Here is a 21,093-nt window from a genome sequence, read left to right on the forward strand (position 1 = left end):
TCCATGACATCTTCCGTCTCTATTGTTGCGGCATTCGGGAGAAACGCTGTCACAATGTGAGCTCCTGGTCTGTCATCCCCAACACATGTTGACAGTTCTGCTCCTTCCGAGCCAGGCAATTTTGAGACTATGGTCCTAAGCCACTCTTCAGTGTCCTCTGTCGTGCAGTCCACCAGTATGTGACCTGGGCGAAGGCGTATCGTATTATCCGGTGAATACGATTTTCAAGTCCTTGCACATCTGACGATAAGGTCTTTGATAGTTTCCTGCGTCTCAGGATTGAATATTTACTTCAGAAACTTTTTTGGCAGTATGGCCAAATGTTTATCCAGTAAGTTTTCTACTATTTCCAACTGTAAGTGCCAATTTATCACATTGGTCAGGTGTTTGGCATACAAATCAACGTCAAAATTTAACTATTACTGCTGTATTTCCTGGTCAGAAAAATTAGGATAATGAAGAAATAATTTTGAAAAAAAATAAAAAGCCTAAATATTTAAAAACCTTCTTTTTTGGCAGTCCCCATATTTTATTCTATTAAATACTACTTTACAGAATCAGATTATCATTCACTCATGCTTTCGTACATATGTTTTGGGTAGCAGATAGCATAAATGCAAGTCATACATTAATAAGAAATATGAACATATCTTTATTTTCAAGGTTAGACTGAGAATTCTCGTTATCTTAGTCAAATTTATTTGCAAAGTATAGATAAAGATATTATTAAATTGGCCCAAGCGAAGTATTACCCAATGATTACTGATTTTTCTCACAAATCAAATCTCTCTCTGGCACAATATTCTCTTAATTTTTTTCCAATTTTCTGCCTCCTGTTATCTACATTTACATTAAAGAGTATCTATGATAAGAGTCTTTTTAAACCCAAACCAGTGAGTAGCAAAGTCGTGGGTGTAGCCATTCAAGATCGCGCTTATCAAGCATGACTTGCTCTTTATAGAGGGTATATAAGACCATGCGCTTTCTGAAAGTGATAATCATTAATGCCCCATACCGACTAGAGGCCACAATTTAGATTTTTCTGTGCAATTTGTGATTTAGTGAAAGAAGTTTCTTTACTGGAAAAGATACAATGGATCGTTGGCAAGGTAAAGTTGCAGTTGTAACTGGTGCAAGTTCGGGAATAGGAGCCGTCACTGCCACAAAACTATTAGAAAATGGACTTTCTGTAGTTGCCCTTGCGCGACGTGAGGAGCGTCTCCTTGAAAACCAGAAAACTCTTCCGGAAAACCTAAGAGCCCGCTACCATCCCAAGAAATGTGACGTTACTGATGAGGAAGCGGTGAAAAGCACTTTTGCTTGGATTGAGGAACGTTTCGGGGGAGCTGATATTCTCGTCAACAATGCTGGTGTTTTGACCCATGGTGTGAATCTCTCAGCCCCGGACAATACAGAAGTCGTAAGGAAAACTGTTGAAACAAACATAATGAGTGTGGTTTATTGCGTGCGGGAAGCATTCAACTCAATGAAAAAGCGGAACGTGGACGGTCATATCGTTATCATTAATAGTGTCCTTGGCCACAAAATCCCTATGATGCCCAACGGTTCGATAAACATGTATGCTCCTTCGAAATTTGCGGTAACTGCAATGGTGGAGACTTACCGTCAGGAGTTCGCAAATGCTGGAACAAAAGTGAAAGTAACGGTAAGCATGCTGATTTTTTGTGGTACTTTTTTCATGGGAAATATCTTGGCAAAATTGACTTTCCTAAGCTTTATCCATTACTTAAAAAAAATGTAATCGTAGCCAATAAGAAACAACAATATCTCAGGGCAGTCCCCGCATCATGTTTAAAGTTTATTTTGAGTACTTCGGAAAGGATAATTTATTCATCTACTTATTTCCTACTCCAGAGTATTAGCCCTGGTGCTGTTGAAACCGAAATTGTACCAAACATGGCTGCCTACAGGAAAGCGGGAATGTCCCTGTTGTATCCAGAGGACGTGAGTAACGCTATATTATATGCCTTGGGTACTCCACCACATGTACAGGTAAGATTATTACCAACAGAAATTTATGCAAGTCTAATTTTTGCTTATATTTTAGGTTCACGAATTAATTATTAAACCCGTGGGAGAGAAAAATTAAGTTAAGATAGTATTGTAAGAAATATGTTTTTGGAAAATTTATTTATTTTTGAATTTAAGTTCAGACTTAATTTGCATTCTAATAAAGTGAGGGGCTCTATTAAGGCATTTTGAAATTTCAACCATTATATAAAGCGTTTTCAATTTTCCACAATTTTATCACGAATATTCAAACAACTGCACACTTTCCACTTTTAGTAAATTCCAAAACAAAACAAAATTACGACTACATTGATTGTCTCTATGTAAAATTCAGAAAAATTAATAAGATTATCAAAAAGTATCCGAATAGGTCCCAGGGCGAAACGTGGATTGATACACACGATGGAGCATAAAACCTGGGAAATGCCTGCTGAACCAACACCATCAGCTCTACTACCAAACCCTATCTCCACCTCCACGTGGTGACCGCTGGGAGCTCTTTCTTAACGAAAAGCTGCAGACGGAGAAGGATGAAGGCGAGTCTCCCGCGCCTAAAAACGGGACAAACTGTACCAGCTGGTCCTCCAGGTTGGGGGTTGGGTAGGGCTGACAACTCTACATGGAAAACCGATGTTACGGAGCCACGAAAGGAGCCTCGGCCAGGATTGAGTTTACAGCGACGAACCCAGCAACGACAACGGATTAACGATTTGCGAATTTTCTCATGGAACGTGCGCTCCCTATACAGAGATAAAGCTGATGAGCAGTTAGCCGATACCCAATCCCAATATAGGGCTGATATAACAGCGTTACAAGAGATGCGATGAACAGGGGCCGGTTTCCCGGAGAAGAGCCGCTACACCATATATTATAGCGGTCATCCAGTAAACCATGAGCTCGGAGTAGGTTTCTTAGTCAGCCAAAAAATGAAATCTGGTCTTATCGGCTTTTAAAACATAAGTGAACGGCTATCCACCCTGCACTTGCGAGGCAAGTTTAGAAATATAAGTCTCATCAACGTTCACGCCCCTACAGAGGAGACTGCAGAGTCGGAGAAGGATACCTTCTACGAGGCAGTAGAACGAACCCTCGAAGCCTGTCCCAGATATGATATTAAAATCATACTTGGGGATTTTAACAGCCAAGTAGGAAAGGAGCCCGTATTAAGGCGATACGTTGGCTCCCATAGCTTACACGAAAAAACGAATAATAACGGACTGCGGATTATTCAATTAGCAGGGTCACACGAAATGGTTATTGGAAATACCTGGTTTGCGCGGAAAGCGGTCCACAAACATACGTGGCCCTCTCCAGACGGGACCACTTTCAACCAAATTGACCAAGTGTTGATCGAACGCCGCCACCTCTCAGCCTTGATGAATGTCAGAACATATAGGGGGGCCAAAATAGACTCGGATCACAATCTCGTTGGCATGGTGCTCCCTCTGACAATCAGGTGAAAGTGAACACTGAAGCCATCCACAACACAGTCCTCCGCGACACCTATAAGAAGGAAATGGATGCCGCAATAACCGCAGTCAACAGAGGACCTGGAGATGAAGCATCAACAAATGATCTTCACAACCACCTGAAGAACGTTATCATGGATACGGCCACAAACATACTTGGCGCCAGCCACAAAAGGAGTCGGAACGGCTGGTTTGACGATGAATGTAAGTTAGCAACGGAACGGAAGAATGCCGCATACCGAGTAATGTTGCATTCTCAAAGAACGCGGGCACGCACAGAGACATCTCACGAACACCGTCCAGCAAAGAAGCGAATTCACAGATGGAAAAAAAGTCTGGGAGAACCAACAAGTCTATGAACTAGAAAAGTACAGGGAGCAACCGCACCAGGCGCGCAAATTTTATCAACAAGTAAGCAAGATGAAGCCTTATGCACCTTGATGCTTATCCTGCACCAAAGAGGGAAATCTGATTTCCGACAAAATGGGCACATTGGAGCAGTGGGTTGAGTTCTTTGATGAGCTACTGAACAACCAGAACATCGGCGAGTTGGAGGTCCCGCCAACTGAACACGACGGACAAATACTGCCACCACCAAGTTCAGAAGAAACAGTCCGTGCAATTCATCGGCTTAAAAATCATAAGTCGCCAGGAGCCGATGGAATTACAGCCGAATTGGTTAAATATGGAGGCGACTAGTTACACCAAGTGGTTCACCAACTTGTGCTCAAGATATGGGACAGCGAATCAATGCCTGACGATTGGCAACGAGGCATTATCTGTCTCATACATAAAAAGGATCCGGATAGCTGAGTGGTTAGAGCACAAGGCTGTCGTGCGGCAGGTCGCGGTTCAAATCTCACTGGTGGCAGTGGAATTTGTATCGTGATTTGACGTTGGATACCAGTCGACTCATATGTGAATGAGTACCTGAGTCAAATCAGGGTAATAATCTCGGGCGAGCGCAATGCTGACCACATTGCCTCCATTACCATGCATACCCAGGGTAAAACTGTACACGGCCATGAGAGAATTCAGTATCCCGACAAAATTAATAAGACTGACTAGGCTCACCCTTGCGACAACTAAAGCTCATCAGAAAACGACGATTTTTAGGTTAATGCAACCTTAGGCATTTCTGGTTGTTGGTTTTCATATCGTATGTCGCCGCGGGTATAATATCCACGAAAGTTCCACTTCCTGCGAATTGAAATGACCAGCAACCGTAGCATCTACTTCTCCACCTAGTAGAAACAAAAAAGAAAGATGGAAAGATGATGAAATAACTAAAAAATGCCCGAAATGCCACAAGGGAAAACTTGAACTCGATGACTACAAGAACACCGGTCTCATCATTGTGGAGCAGCGTGCATCCCTGCTCCACCGACATATCCCTATTCACAGACGCTTCATCAATTCATAAACCGCTTTCGCCGAAGTCGACAAGGGGTTACAAAAGGCAAAGGGTCTAAAGGATTATCGCGCTTTCCCATTTGCCTCAGAGAGACTGAACTGACAGCTGCGCTATCGCAAACGGGTTTGGACTTTTGGATTGTGTGCATACTCCTCGGCAATCGTATCGCGAGTCTTCACAATTGGGGGAAGTTGGGAAAATTTCGAGGATTTACGCTAAATATTTTGGACCTAAGTGAGTGCGCTGGTGAGGCTCTGGAAAATATTCCACCCCTCTTGGGGCATAACGCTTTTGTATTCTGGACAGTCATTTAACGATCTTACTGACTGCCGAAACTTGAATTTTAATTGATGAACGCAAGGAGCAGATAGCAGATAGCTCTGTGGATCACGGCAGGCTAGAGTGATTGTGACGCGCTGGAGACCCGTTACCGTGAAAAGGCAAGCGAAGTTTGGCAGTGCACAGTGTACATTATGGCGGCCTTTACATTGGTGAAGGAAGCCGATGCTGCGCATATAATAAAAAATTCGCTGCTGCCTACTATATAAGCTTCACTAAAGAGGAGGCAGATGGTAGAAAGTTCGTTGGTCTTATGCAGGAAGTTATTAGGGATTAAGTTATGTGTTTTCTTAAAACTACGTGGCTTTCGCTCAGAGTTATTGCAACTACCCACATATAATGCAATTCGCGGGTTCAACTTGTTTTTAAATTCCGCAGAAGTTTCGTATACGTTACCTCATTCTATGTGCAATAATCAGCGGATCTTATCATGGCATTGCCTAAATCCCAGATTTTTTAACTTTAGTCTAATTGAAGTACTTCCTTCGTTTACTTATCTCAAAAAAAATTGCCGTAGGTTCCTAATTTCGTTTTTAATTTCGCGGTGCACCAAGTATAGAGGAACCACAAACTATCAGTTTTGTAATTATTGCATAATTTGCAACGTTAATGTCCGCCCCGTCGGACACCCCTTTGTCGTGGTGTAGTTCACTTGTGTGCCTAAGTGTGTCCTAAACATGAATATGTAAATTAAGGATTTTAACTCTCCAAGTGGTAAGAAGTAAAATACTTCGAACCTACCCACTGTCATAAGCAAACAGGTCGCGGCCGAGGCGCTGATTTTGGAGGCCTCACAAAATCCATGGCCTCCAGCAGATAAATATGTAGAAAGCGTGCTTTCCAGCTCAATAGACGGGGGGACTACAGACTGAACCCTGCCTGTCAAAACCTCCTCCTTCACCCTTAGCAGGAAGAGAGAGCGAAAATGGAAGCTGGTTACGTGTACGCTGCTGGTTTAACGCTGGTATGTGAAACCAGACACATCAGTGGTGCGCAACGCTTTATTGTGCTCCGCACCAGAGTCTACATCCACGCTTTCCGCGGGTATTAAGAGTGATATACGGAGAGCTTCTCAACGAAGCTGGTGGGAGCACGAAGGTGGGAAAGAACCTGCAACTTCATTTATGACCGCTGCCTTCCCTTGAAGAAACGCGGGGGACATCATCAGTATGTTGGGTGAACAGATCCCGGACGTGGACCTCGGGCACAGGAGAATAAAGTTTCAGAATCCCAGGAAAGAATAATCTACAAAAGTGGAGGGGTTCAGTTTGATATTCCAAAGAGTCTGGTGATGCTCAAGGATTCTGCTCCACTTTTTCCTCGATAGATTGATATTCAATCATATCAGGATATTGTAGAGCATCATCTCTATTTTGAGAGCGAGGAATAGTGATGGTATTCGACCCGACAGTCGTTTACTCATACAAGCTTTTCTCGAGATTATTATATGACTCAGTGCGCGATATGCTTTCATATTCAATACTACAATATTGCAATATTTATCAAACTACCCAATCAATTTTCTGACTGGCGCCAAAGGTGTTCTTGGGGCTAACAATGTTTGATTCCTCGAGGCTCCCTTCATTGTAGCTGCAACAACAAGGTAATTTGATTAATCTCGTTTTGCCCAACACTTTTTGTACGTTTTACAGCTCAAAAAGCTTTTAACATCTTCTCTTTTTATCTAAAACCGATTCTTCTTGTTCTGACTAAGATTTGTTCGTAAATTTACTAAACAGAAAGCTAAAGTCGTTATGTAGATTGATAATATAAATTATGGATAATATGTAGACGGTATTCTCCAGGAAACCTGGAGTTTTTCAAGGCTAGAAACATTTCGAGTATTACTGGAGCAATCAAATATCATAATGGTTACATTGAAAGATTTGTTTATTTAATTTAAATTGAAAATTCAATTCGCTTTCACAAAACAAAGTTTTCAAAACTAAATTCTTACTTAAGCTTTTGCACCCATGGCCCTAATCATTAATTCGTGAACCTAAAGTAAAGGAAAAGGTTAGCGCTGCATAAAATCACGTTAACCGTTTTCTTACCTGTACATGGGGTGGGGTGCTGAGAGCGTACAATATAGCGTTAGTCACGTCCTCTGGATACAACAAGGCTACTCCCGCTTTTCGAAAGGCTGCCATGTTTGGTACAAGTTCAGTTTCAACACCTCCAGGGCTAATACTCTGGTAAAGAGAAAAAGAAAAGAATAAATGATCCGTTGCATACTACGTAAAATAAATAAATGGTGGAAGAATTGCTTACTTCTCAGGTTTCTACTGTACCTCACTGTAAAACTATATATTATAGAAAATATTTTCAGTCACATATCTCAGAAGCATCTGAGTGGGATATAGTGAATCTGAGTAAGCGGTTGAATTGCTTATCATGAAAATGTAAAGTAGTACCACAAAGAAAGACGCATACTCACTGTTACTTTCACTTTTGTTCCAGCATTTGCGAACTCCTGACGGTAAGTCTCCACCATTGCAGTTACCGCGAATTTCGAAGCGGGATAAATGTTCATCGAATGGTTACCCATTACAGGGATGTTGTGGCCAAGCAAACTATTAATAATGATAATATGACCGTCCACATTTCGCTCTTTCATTGAGTTGAAAGCTTCTCGAACGCAATAGACCACACTCATTACATTTGTTTCAATTGTATTCCTAACGATATCTGTATTCTCTGTTGCAGAAAGACCTACACCTATGTTCATAATGCCAGCATTGTTAACGAGAACATCAGCTCCTCCGAAACGTTCCTGAATCCAGGCAAAAGTGCTTTTCACTGCTTCCTCGTCAGTAACGTCACATTTTTTGGGGTGGTAACGATCCCGAAGGTTCTCGGGAAGTGCCTTCTGGTTCTCAAGGAGTCGTTCCTCACGGCGCGCAAGAGCAATTACCGAAAGTCCTTTTTCTAATAGTTTTGTGGCAGTGACGGCTCCTATTCCCGAACTTGCGCCAGTTACAACTGCAAATTTTCCTTGCCAACGCTGCATGGTATTTTTTGAAATAATGAAATTTTTATCACTGAATCACAAATTGCGCGGAAAGACTGAAACTCGAGGTCGACTCTAGCTGGTGTGGGGCATTAATGATTACCTTCTCCAGAAAACCCATGGTCTTATATAGCGTCGGTAAAGAACAAGTCATGCTCAATAAATGCAATTTTGGATGATAAGCACCCAAGAACTGGCCGAATATTTAATCTTTAGAAACTCTCTTAGCTAATACTCTTTCGTCCAAGATGATTAGGCAAAATGTATGATCACAAGATACGAAAAAATAAAGAGAAAAGTCAGTACAGAATCAGAGAGAGGCACTATCGATGATCCATCCATGTTTGACAAGATTAGAAAATACGCTCCCGGAGGCCCTTGAAAATTATTAGAGGAGAAGGTCTAAATGTGGCCCCCCCCTTTTGTTTTTCGAGCATGAAAAGAAAAATGAAGATCGGCATGTCAAGTTTCATGTGCTATGCATTTCAATATTCTCCTGGTCATTGATTCGTAAGGAAAAAACATGATAAAATTCCATATATTTTTAACAAAATCGTATATTTCGACGTATCCAAAATTTTGGTTTTGATGTAAAGTGTGGGTAATATGGCACCCAGGGGGCCATATTGGAAGTATGAAAAATTCTTTAAAAAATATTCTCCAAAACTTAACAATTAAGTAAAAAATAAACAATAAATTACCTTCTTTTCTTAAAATTAAGTAAATCCATTAATAAAAAAATAATAATGAACATAATAAAAACGAAATCAAGATAAAATACATATAAAATAAAGTTATCGGCAAAAATCGCAAATATAATAATCTCCTTCGTTTCCCGCACAAACGCAATGAGCCCATAAATTGCATCCCTGGCATTGAATCCACTCCTCCCCTTGTTGGTCATTTGAATATCTTGCATCACAAAATAAGCATTCTGCATCTAAGCTCGTTGGTATTTTATCATTTGAAGGTCCTTCGTCGAAGCTGTCGGATTGTGTGTCTAAATGATTTTCATCTGAGACAGTGGTTTTCCCTCCACGGCTACGACTTTGGATATTGTCAGGATTCTGATTTCCATCTGAAGCACTTGATGTACCTGCCAGGCGTGTTCTATATGCAGAAGAAGTGAGTACTTTTGGTGTGGTACGTTTTCGCCCTCGATTCGAAGTTTTATTTTTAGGTTTTGGTATTGGTTGAATAATTTCTGGTGAAACTATGATGTTTAACTGATGATGCAACAACTCATCTCTTTGCGATGCAGTCAAATTTTCCTGTGTGTTGCTCCCTGGGCGGTTTTCGGAAGTGTTTTCATCGTTATAAACTTGAGCTTCTGCTAAAAAATCTGCGTCAGAAAAAATCTGCGGATTAAAGGGGTAGATTCCGGTGACGCGAAATCCATTTGCAGCGATTTCTCCTGTTGAGCTTCGTAGATAGGCTCGACCAAACAATTCGGCGATATCGTAGGGTTTAAGCAACCGATCGGAATGCAACAAGAAATTTCGGATTTCTTCACTATAATAGGTTTTTAGTGCCCCCATAAAGGTTTTATCCAGGGGCTGCAATTTAGGCGTGGTGTGAGGTGGAAGAGTAACTATTGTTACATAGTTCTCATGAGCTAACTCCAGAAGTTCAATGTTACGAGTGTGGCTGTAATGCCCGTCGAGTATTAACAGTACAGGCGACTTCTTAGTTGGATTTGTTTTAGAAAGAAAATGACGAAACCAATCGGTGAATAAATTCGTTTGAATCCAGCCGGATGGGTGGACTTTGCCGATAGCACCATGCGGAGCTCCTTTCATAAGTATATCGGAATAATTTTTTCTGGGGAAAATCATCATGGGTGGTCATCAATGATCCTCGTTTCGCAGCAGTTAAAGCACCTATTTGTTTTTTGCCTTTCTTCCCAATTATTTGAGGAACTTTAGATTGAACGATTGTCAGCCCGGTCTCGTCAACTTTGAAAATGCGATCAGGAGGGTATCGAATTTTTTCCATTTCCGCCTTCAAAATCTCAAAAAATTCCTTTACTGCCTCACGGTTAAAGCCTTGAACACGGGCAAAAGATGTTCCTAATGGTTTCCTTAAAGAAAGTTCGTGTTTGTGTCTTCGTAGAAAAAGGTCTAACCACGAACGCCCTGCTATTTCCTTTGTAAAATTGTTGGATATGTTATTTTTCAAAGCTAACTGATAGGCCATTCGCCGAACATCTATTCGTGTTAGACCATAGTATTTCGTTTCCATTAGAAGAATATACTCCACGAGTTTCTTTTCTATATTAGGTGGAAGTACAGTTTTCCTGCCTAGCGGTTTTTCAACAATTTTTTCAGACTCTCCTAGATCGTGCACCAACCTTCTTAATGTAGTCCTCGGTACGCCAAACATTTTTACGGCTTTTTTGTAACCCATCGTCTTACTCCTGACTGCATCTATAGCTTTTTTCATTTGTTCCGGGTCCCATGTTTTCCTCTTTTTGGCTACGGTTAACATAATGCTGTTCCGGGGCATCTATAGGAAACAATACAGCAATCTTTAATACTTTTGTGTTTCAAACATCGATTATGGCCCCCGGAGGCCATAATCGAAACCGAACGGGGGGCCATATTAGACTTATGCAATCACAGAAAAAAAAAGCAAAAAATAAAACGAAAAGTAAGCCGTGCTTCAGCATTACCTTGATATGTAATACTGCTGAACCTGTAAAAACTTTTTAGCACAAAACACCATTTAAACATGCCACATTTACAGGAATACCGACAACAAATATCTTCTTGGAAGAAAGTTAGAAGATCACAAAGAACAGAAACTAGAATTTGTCTCTACCATTTGTCATTTAAATGACATATGGATACATGAAAAAACAGCTGTTAAGATTTTGGTTACAAGCAACAAACAACAAACAACACAAAGAAGCCAAGCAATTACCTGTGAGAATCTAAAAATGAAATTCGGAACCTTCAAAGCAACTACTTAATCTTGCATAAAATGTTTGTCGATATCATCCATAACCAAGATTTGCTTGACAACTGAAAACGGTTGTATCTGATTTCCTGTATGCGGTAAGCAATAGAAAAACTGTTGGAATATGGCCATCAGCTACATCACTTTTTCATTGACTTCAAGGCCGTCCCTTGATCACCTATGATAGCATAACCCCTACAAGGGGATTTTCGTTGAGAAGGGACGTTCCTACAAATTAATATTATTAATAAAAAGAATTTAAAATTTAAATTAAATTTTAAAAATAATATAAAAATAATATAAAGAAAGGTATCCCCACACCTGGTAGTTAGGTATAAAACGCAAATCCAACTATGAGAAGAAGAAAGAATTAAAGGTCCGGTACGGATAACCGGCGGGAGTCGTCTGACTTGGTGACTGGGTCGGGCCCCCGTAATGGGCAGCACGGCGTCGAAACCGCTAGTCGTGGGGCGGTTTGACGTCTAGACGCCACGAAGACCAGGAGCTGTTTCGCTACAATCTGTGGCGCCCACTTCAGCAGGTTCGAGTAGGCAACGAATTAAGTGGACTGAAGAAATTAACCTCTTCATCATCTGCTCCTACTACTAAATAACGGTGGGGGCGGGTACAACATCTTACCGCCTCTTGCTACACCAGAGATTCGTAGAGCGTTTCCCGCAATTCGGGCACGTGACTGTGCAGTGAGTCGCAGACCAGTATCGCTTTATTACTTGCAGCGACACAATTCCGGCCACCTTCAGGAAGCGTGTCCGACTTGAGGTCATCGGGGAAACTGGTGACCGAGAATCGATGGGGGTGGAGGCGGCGGTAGCAACAACACCACGCCGCACTGCAGGTAACAGTTTCAGTACTCGCCGAAGCACTCTTCTCCACCGTCCAGCTGAGGTTTCCGCTAAGGTTCGGGACGAATTCCAAAGAGCGTGTATAGAATTCTCGGAAATGGATCCCTTGCATATACCAGGTATTCCCAGGCTCTATGCACCTCCAGCAACTCCGGGAATTCTATCTCAAATCAATGATGAGATTGCATCTCGACTGTGTGCTGATATATCGCTGCTACAGCTACAATCACTTGTGTATTGTGGTGCAGTTGCGGCTATCATATTGCACGGTCAGAAGATTCGCTTTCGTGTTATTGGTTTGAGTGACCAAAGAGATCCACCATGGAAAATTCGATTAGAACGTCGGCGGAACTCGCTAAGGCACGACATTGCTAGACCGATTCAGATCAGCAGACGGGTGAGAAATAAAGTGCTTACTTACCAACCCTCTACAAATTCATCACGTCCATTGTTAGTGGAAGCATCAATGCCCACCGCGAGACCAACCACATTCTGTCCGAGGAGCAGAAGGGCTACCGAGTTGGATCAAGGGATTGCAAAGAGCAACTCATTATCTACTCGGTAGTTGTAGGACAAGCAACTAGAGGCGAAAGAAACCTCTCTAATTGCAATAACGATTATGCCAAGGCTTTTGATAGCGTTCGGCATAGCTGGATAATCGATATTCTACATCTGTATCGCATTGATCCGAAACTAATAAGTTTTTGGCGACAGTCATGGAAGGTGGCATACCACCTTATCGGTGCGTACATCTAAGGGTGCTCATACCTTAGAGCCCATCCGTATATGGAGGGCCATCTTCCAGGGGGAATCGTCATCACGAGCCGCACGCCGAACATAGCATTGGTGACCTCCACATCAAAGCTATGACCGAAACAGACTTCTACAAGTACCTAGGAATTCTGCAAGGAACCCATGCTCGAGTTGGTGATTTGAAGGATGCTCTCCTGTCCTAATTCCTGCGATGTGTAAAGCTGGTGCTGAAATCACATCTCTGGAGGAAGAATAAAATAAGTGCGTTGAATGTATTGGCTATACATTCGGAATATTGCCGTGGACGAATACCGATCTGGAAAACGTCCAGTGGCGGATACGGACAACTATGTCCAAATTCCGAATACATCATCCAAAGTCTGCCGTGAAGCGGAGGAACCTGCCTCGTGACATCGTGGGAAGGGACGTGGTTGACGTGGCGGCGCAACATCATCGCCAAGTCGACTCGCTGGGCGCTTATTTTTATAGGAAAGAGCAGGCGAGTCCCTTGCATGCGGCTGTCTGTAAGCCAGACTGTGGACTGACTCCACTTAACTTGAAGGATCGAGCTTTCAATCCTCTGAGTGGGGTGAAGTCGGACCAAGAGCGGATCGATGAATGGAAGTCGAAGGCAATGCACGGTAAACACGTGAATTGTTTTTAGCAGCCATTTGTCGGTTTGCATTTGTTGAACAAATGGCTGTGTACTGGGGAGCTCTTTGCTGAAACGGAAGGGTTCATGTGCGCCATTCAGGACGGCGTGGTCGCCACCCGAGCTTATAAAAAGCTCGTCATGAAAGAACGGGTGGAGAACGACCAGTGCAGATGTGTGGTTCAGCGTAAAAGACATTGGACCACCTCATTTCTGGCTGTACTGTTATGGCACCGGTGCAATACATCACCAGGCATAATGCTGTATGTAAGGTTATCCATCAAAACCTTGCATATAAGCATGGGCTGATCACGGGAACATGTCCGGTTTACCGATATAAGCCGCAAGCAGTACTTGGTAGTTCTGCTTACAGCATGTATTGGGACCGGCAAGTTCTGACTGATCGCCATACTGCACACAACAAGCCTGACGTACTGTTAGTTGACAACACGGGTCGCTCCGCGTATATTATTGATGTTGCTGTCCCCCATAACAGCAACATTGAACGGAACTACGTGGAAAAGAAGGTGAACTATGAGCCACTGGCTCGGGAAATCAAAGAAATTTGGCGTCTCGAGCGGGTGGTTGTAGTTCCCATAATATTGTCAGCTTCAGGTATTGCACCTAAATCGGTCACGGACTTTCTCACAGTCTGGTTCAAACCATGCAGAAGTACACCATTCTGGATACGTGCTCGATGTTGCGGAGAGTTCTCGACGGATTCTCCCATTAACCTACTACCGCCCACCACCACCAGCGCCCCTTTAGTTTTTAAGTATGTAGGAGCCTAAATGCTTTGCACTTAATGCTAGTATTAGGTAAAATTCGGCATCTACCAAGATTGTGATAACTCGGAAGTAATAATAATCGTTGGCGCAACAATCCATATTGGATCAGGGCCTTGAAGTGTGTTAGACCACTTCATTTAAGACCATAACTGTACACTACAGTAACACTGTAGGAGGCAATGTGGCCAGCATTGCGCTCGCCCGAGATTATTATTACCCTGATTTGACTCAGGTACTCAATAATTTAGTGCGTAGGTGCTTGCCTTGTAAACATTGAGGAGGCGTTTGATACCGTCTGGTTGGATGACCTAATCTTCAAGCTCTTGAAAAACGAGCTTCACGATTACCTCATACCGATCATGTGTGGCATGCAGTACGGCAAATGCTTTGTCATCACAGATGGAAATCTCACTACTAATACAGAATTTCATGTTCTGAATGGATTGCAGCAGAAAACAGTGACTGCGACGGCGAATTACTAACTTGTTTGAATTTAATTAATCTCCTAAAAGGTCGATGGTTGCCTCTGGTGGCGATTCGATGGCCTATATGGCACATAATGCAAGTTGAAAGGAAATGTGTGCGCGCTTGCAGGGGGTAACTAATAAAGTGATATACTGCTACTGCTGTGCCGAGGATCGACGCTATCATTTGGTATTGGTTCCTTCAAAATGTTTACCAAATGGGCAAAATATCATGCTACTGCACTTCCAATTTAACGGCCACAGAAAGGATCTATATAGCGGTATTCTGTTGCTTAACATTAAATCCGTGCACTTGAAACTAGTTCCGATTAATGATCTGGGAAATTTTTGGTAGCGCCTAGAAGAGTCATTGGACGATGAACAAATTTCGTAAAAGCATCAAATCAACACACCCCCTTGATGGCAGCATTTCGTCGCTTCCGATATTAGGTAGCGATCAACACCCACTTCAGCACACAACAATCTCTGCGTTTGCATAGCGTAGATCCACTTTATTAAAGTTTCGTAACACCATGCTCTCTGGCGGCGTCACAGAGTCTTTGGAAGGCGCCTTCAATGTCCACGAACACTTCCATCGCGTACTCACCCTTCAGAGTTCCATCCTCTATTTTGAAATCAAAGAATGAAGAGGAGATTCACAGGACTTTCCATGTTGGTACACATGTTGGTTTTCATTTAGGGGGAGCGACCTTAGCGCCCTCTCGCGAATGTGATGTTCAACCAGTCTCTCCAGACATTTCAGCTAAAATGATGTTTAACTGATTTGCCTGAAGTTCTTTAGATTTGAATAGTCATCTTTCCCAGGTTTTGGTATGAAGGCTGTCTTCACCGCTCTCTCAGTATCCCAATTTCTCTGGCAGCACCTTCGTGTTGAAGGGTTTGCAGTAACCGCCAATTCACTTCTTCCCATTTCTGAGACCTGTTCTCCCGGGTGGTGTATTTCCAAGAGAGTCTGTATAGACTCAACTCTGAAGAGAGTCCAACTTGGCCGACTCATATTTATTAAGGACTCTGCACAACCTGGAAGTCTCCCTTCCACCATTCAATTCCTCACAGGATGGTATAAAAAAGTTTCATTTCGGACGTTTTACGAGCCTATTACATTCACGTTATGAGTTCCGAAAGTTTAGCGAGATCTTTATTGCTTTTGCAAGCATGATTTAGAAGCCGTCTTATTAATTTCCTGAGTCTCTGCAGTTCTCGGTTCCACCATGGAACCGTTTTGCCACATTGACCACAGGAAATAAGATAAGCGTAGGGGCTCACCCTGCGTTCGCGGTCATCAGACCAGCTGAAGTGATAAAATCAACCAGCTTCTCTACCAGCTCCCTTAGTTCTTGGGTCGGTGGAGGGCACAAAGAATCATAGGATAAGTAAGCAAATGCAACTATGACATTTTTCCTCTTACCATTAACCTGTTATTGTTAGTTAACCACTACAAGGTCCTGGGAATTGTCTCAGCATGGTTGCCTCTAACAATTTTGACGTCAGAACGCAGGCCCTCGGTCTCGAGGAACTTTCATCGAAGAAGATCCTAGACCCCTTGACTGATCCAATACCACAGATTCTGTTAAAACGAACACATGGCTCATGAACCTGAAATATATAAGGACAGTCCTGCAACTTTGGCAGCTTTGCCGCCAATAGATAGGAAGGAGCTTTGGCATGCTGCAGGTTGATTTGACCGGGGTTACGAGCTTGTCCTCGCCTTCCGCAGAAAGTTCCGCTTTCTTGCGTCCGATTTCTCTAGATATCGCCACACTTGGTGGTGTAGCAACTTTCATGCCCTCATTCCCAAGAAACTTCGCCTTCTTTCGCAGTGCCTTCCGTTGTCGTCGGCTAGAAGCCCTCCCAGGTTCGCGGAGTCCGGGCTGCATGGATCTGTTTTTACGTACCGGCGTTAGACCAGTTTCGTCCAAATTACCAACTTAACTTTCTTCCGTTTTTCCTGGTACAAGCGGAGGAGAAGGTTCTGACAGGCAACCCTCTAGTCCCTTCTCCATTGCGGCTAGAGTTTCCTTCTGCTGAGCCTTCCTCCACTTTATTTTAGAAGAGTGTCACCGACAGGCCAGCCGTAGTCAGATTTCCAGTTCCTCTCGTTAAGGGAGTTGCTGTATTATCCTTTTTGGCTGACCGCGCCATAGTCACCGGGTGTAGCTTTTCCACTGAAGTGAAGAGCATGTCGTCCACAGATTTCTCCGTGGGGGAACATGAATTTGGTGAGGCCTCCAAAATCCGTCCCTCGGTCACGACCTGATTTCTTAGAGTCGCGGGTGGATTCGAAGTCTATGACTTCTTACCACTTGCAGAGTTATGGAAGTCCAATAACTACCAAATAACCTGACATTAGACCAAAGATTCGAATCATACATATATATATGTATACGGTTGCCATTTACTGTTGGTGGGGTACAGCGCGTCAAACACACCTACGCGCCATCATTGGCGGTTACCTCAAGTACGCTAGCAGGGTTGGTAGCAACGAACTAGTGAATAACCTCAATACGAGGCTAGACCCTCGACTCTAATTAGATACTATTCTACTAACGAGTTTTATAGGAATGAGGACAATCTGGGGGAGAATTGCTGTAAGTGAACAAAGGATCTCATAACCTAATCGACGGGATGCTTAGGTCTGGGAAAAAATTGAATGTATTTTGTGAACTACAAGAAAATATAGACAAAAAAAAATTGCAAATCCAATATCTTTTTTTTTCTTTTCTTTTTTTTACAAAAGCCGCAGTATTCTCCGATAAGCACACAAATATGTTTACAGCTCGAAGACACATTCATTTTTCAAATTTTCTCCCCAACAGGTTTGATAATTAGCTCATGGACCTGCAAAATATGATTATGTGATTATATTTCTTCTTGAATTCACATAGAATTTTTCCTTACCTGGACATGCGGGGGTGTACCTAATACATATAATACCGCATTCGATATATCCTCTGGGTACAAAAGTGGATGGTCTGCATCCAGATGAGCTCGCATGTTTGGTAATATTTCGGTAAGTACACCACCGGGACTGATACTCTGGAATAGGAAGTGCAAATCAATTAATTTTCGACGCGTATAAACCTGGATAAAAATGTCGGCTACCCGCTTTTGTCATTTTAATTTGATTCTCGAAAAGAAATGAGCGAATTGACCCTACACATCAAAACACCCCTACAGGAGGGACTAATGCATCAATGTAAGAAGAATGTAGTTGTTGTTATTCTAGCTTGTTGGGAGGAAACGCATTACCACACACTATTTTAAAGAGTGAATGATATTGCTTCGTTTGGACGTCGCTTTAGGGTGTACCAAGAACCAACCTTTTCTGTACTACTTTCTACTTTCGCTGCGAATAGCTCGAAGTATGTAGATAAGAAACACTGACCTCCGTTAACAGACAAAATGTTGGAATTCAACAAAATAAGGACACAATGGCATTCCCCAAACTGGCCAAGAAATAATATTCATTTGTATTTGATAAGAAGGATATGGATCTTTATACACAAACGATTGCTAGTTGCCCAGTATTCACAATAGTAATATATCAAAATATCCGAGCTAAAGTTGCCTTACATAATAACTGAGGAAACTCACCGTAACTTTAACTTTTGTTCCAGCATTTGCAAATTCTTGCCGATATGTTTCAACCATTGCCGTCACTGCGAACTTGGAAGCAGGATAAATATTTAATGAACCCACCGGCACCACGGGAACTTTGTGTCCAGCGACACTATTTATGATCACAATGTGTCCATCGAAGTTCCGTTTTTTCATAGAATTAAATGCCTCCCGGACACAATAAACCACACTCATTGTGTTCGTCTCCAGTGTGTTTCGAATAGGTTCGGTATTATCCAGGCTTGATAACTCCACGCCTGCAGATATAATACCGGCGTTGTTAACAAGAACATCAGTCCCTCCAAATGTGGACTCGACCCAGGCGAAGGTATCCTTTACTTGATCTTCTTTAGTTACATCACATTTTCGTGGATGGTATCGGGATTGTAGATTTTCCGGAAGAGCCTTTTGATTTTCTCTAAGGCGTTCCTCCCGCCGAGCTAGGGCAACCACAATGAAACCATTTTTCACCAAATCAGCTGCGACTGCTACTCCAATACCGGCACTAGCTCCTGTCACTACAGCCACTTTATTTTGCCACCGTTCCATTCTACTTCCTTCACAAACTGACCAGAGAATTGATTAATCTATGCCATCATATATAGTACGGGGTCAATCCGCGAGTCATGCTCACTGAGCATATTTGAAAAGCTTATCACACCCGCAACGAAAAATGAGTTAGAACTATCCATTGAGTGACCAATCCAACTCCATTTGGGGGGAACAGTGCCTGCACTTTAATTTTATATGAACTTGGAATTAGTGAAGGAAAGTAATCACTGTGGATATATTAATCGTAGGTCTATCAGATAAGGTGTCACCTGCTCTGATAACAAGTGGAAAATATTCAGGTTTCTATATTTAGGTGTGGAGCAGATGTTGATTATGAAAACAGCCAATTTGACTAGGCAATGTTAAAATCGGTATACGTAATAAAATGGGATACATTTTTGCATTTTTTTATGCAAAAATTAGCAGTTGACCTTCAAAGTACGGATGAAGTATGAAGTTAACCAAACTTCTTTCAACAATCTTTTTCGAAGTCTAGTGTTTTAACCTAGATTCACCCAGATGAAAAATTAATACATATATTCTGATCTACGAATGATAGAGGGTCAAGTCATAAAAATAAGGGGGTCATCGCGTGTGAAGGCCGGCTTTTCGCCGAATTTTTCACCATAGATTTATTAATATCCTGAGCGTCCATAGTAATTTTTCCAGCCCGATAGAATGCGATTTTTACCCATAAACATCAATATCAAACATAAAAAAAAATCACTTTGCCCATATATTCTATATCTAGATACAATTGATGCCAAAAAAAATCGATTCGTCGGATCCGACCCTTAAGTGTATTTCTGACAAGTAAGGGCTTAATATAGGCGTAATGTAATGGTAATGTGGGGCATCAAATGAAAGCACTTAATTAGTGCTTTACGAAAGCGATCTTATTTCTGACATTAGGTGAAGCGCAGGGAAATGAGGACCCAAAACAGATCTCGTTTTCAAAACCTACCCAAACGAAATATTTGAAAAATTCACAGTAATGTACCTACACAAAACCTTGGATTCGAAATATATCCTATCCCGTTATCTGGTTAATAAAATTAAAAGCAGCATATTACTATATTTTAGAAATTTACTTCAAAGCCTTCTTCAAGTTTATTGTAGATACACATCATTATTATAATTAATTATTGTACATGAAATTAGTACTTTTAATGAGAGAATTACCAATTACTATGTACTCGTAACCAATTGTGGATGCATACCCTACTCCACAAATCATTCCATTACATTCCCAAATTCTGAAGACAATTTTCGGTGTGTGAATTAGCTTAGTGTGTGAAATGCGCGATCGACTTAACCGCTTTTTGCGTTTTGTAGTATTTTGATGGGAGCCATCTGGGATTTTCATTTACACTTTTTTGTTTACTTTACACTCAATTGTAAACTCAATTCATAAGAAAACATCATCATCATCACCAAACGCGCAACAACCGATACCCGGTCTAGACCTCCAGACATACCAGTTTTGCATCAAGGTTCACCAATTCGATATCCTTAAAAGTTGTCTGGCGTCCTGGTTTACGCCATCGCTCCATCTCAGGCAGGAACTGCCTCTTCTTCTTTCTCGATCATAGATATTGCCCTTATAGACTTTTCGGGTGTGATCATCCTCATCCATACGGTTTAAGTGACCCCCACCGCAACCTGTTCAGCCGAATTTTACCCATAACCTGACGGTCGTGGTATCACGGATCACTTTCTCCTGGGCCAGGTTAACGAGGGTGTATAATAGGGCATCTCCTTGCCTTAGACCGTTGTCCATGTCGAATGGTCTCGAGAGTGATCCTGCTGCTGGCCTCGCTCATTGATCAGACTCAGCCTAATCAGTTTTATCAATTTTGTCGGGATACCGAGTTCTCTCATGGCCGTGTAGAGTTTTACCTATGCCATGCTATTATAGGCGGCCTTAAAGTCAATGAAAAGATGGTGTAACTGATGGCCAGATTCCAAGAGTTTTTCCATCGCTTACCACCGAGAGAAAATCTGATCTGGTGCTGATTTGCCTGGAGTGAAGCCTCTTTGGTATGGGCCAATGATATTCTGGGCATATGGGGTTATCCGGCCTAGCAAGATAACGGAGAATATGTTATAGATGGTACTCAGCAACGTGATACCTCTGTAATGCTGCACTGTGTGATGTCTC

General features: G+C 42.1%; 3 protein-coding genes across 3 annotated transcripts; 1 reads left to right on the top strand and 2 right to left on the bottom strand.

The window, feature by feature from the left end:
• The first annotated feature begins 985 nt into the window (after nucleotides 1-985).
• LOC119653384 (farnesol dehydrogenase-like) lies at nucleotides 986-2,209 on the top strand. The gene is made up of 3 exons (XM_038057937.1): nucleotides 986-1,666; nucleotides 1,876-2,013; nucleotides 2,069-2,209. The coding sequence occupies exons 1-3, from the start codon at nucleotides 1,094-1,096 to the stop codon at nucleotides 2,108-2,110; spliced, it is 753 nt and encodes a 250-aa protein (XP_037913865.1). The 5' UTR covers nucleotides 986-1,093; the 3' UTR covers nucleotides 2,111-2,209.
• A 4,916-nt stretch (nucleotides 2,210-7,125) lies between these two features.
• Nucleotides 7,126-8,348, bottom strand: LOC119653445 (farnesol dehydrogenase-like). The gene is made up of 3 exons (XM_038058043.1): nucleotides 7,691-8,348; nucleotides 7,308-7,445; nucleotides 7,126-7,252 (listed from the first exon to the last, which is right to left on the bottom strand). Exons 1-3 carry the CDS (start codon nucleotides 8,261-8,263, stop codon nucleotides 7,211-7,213), a joined length of 753 nt encoding a protein of 250 aa, XP_037913971.1. The 5' UTR covers nucleotides 8,264-8,348; the 3' UTR covers nucleotides 7,126-7,210.
• A 9,145-nt stretch (nucleotides 8,349-17,493) lies between these two features.
• LOC119653436 (farnesol dehydrogenase-like) lies at nucleotides 17,494-19,081 on the bottom strand. The gene is made up of 3 exons (XM_038058020.1): nucleotides 18,357-19,081; nucleotides 17,661-17,798; nucleotides 17,494-17,600 (listed from the first exon to the last, which is right to left on the bottom strand). Exons 1-3 carry the CDS (start codon nucleotides 18,927-18,929, stop codon nucleotides 17,559-17,561), a joined length of 753 nt encoding a protein of 250 aa, XP_037913948.1. The 5' UTR covers nucleotides 18,930-19,081; the 3' UTR covers nucleotides 17,494-17,558.
• Nucleotides 19,082-21,093: the final 2,012 nt, after the last annotated feature.

The sequence above is a fragment of the Hermetia illucens genome, chromosome 1, assembly GCF_905115235.1.
Source record: "Hermetia illucens chromosome 1, iHerIll2.2.curated.20191125, whole genome shotgun sequence".
NCBI lineage: Eukaryota > Metazoa > Arthropoda > Insecta > Diptera > Stratiomyidae > Hermetia > Hermetia illucens.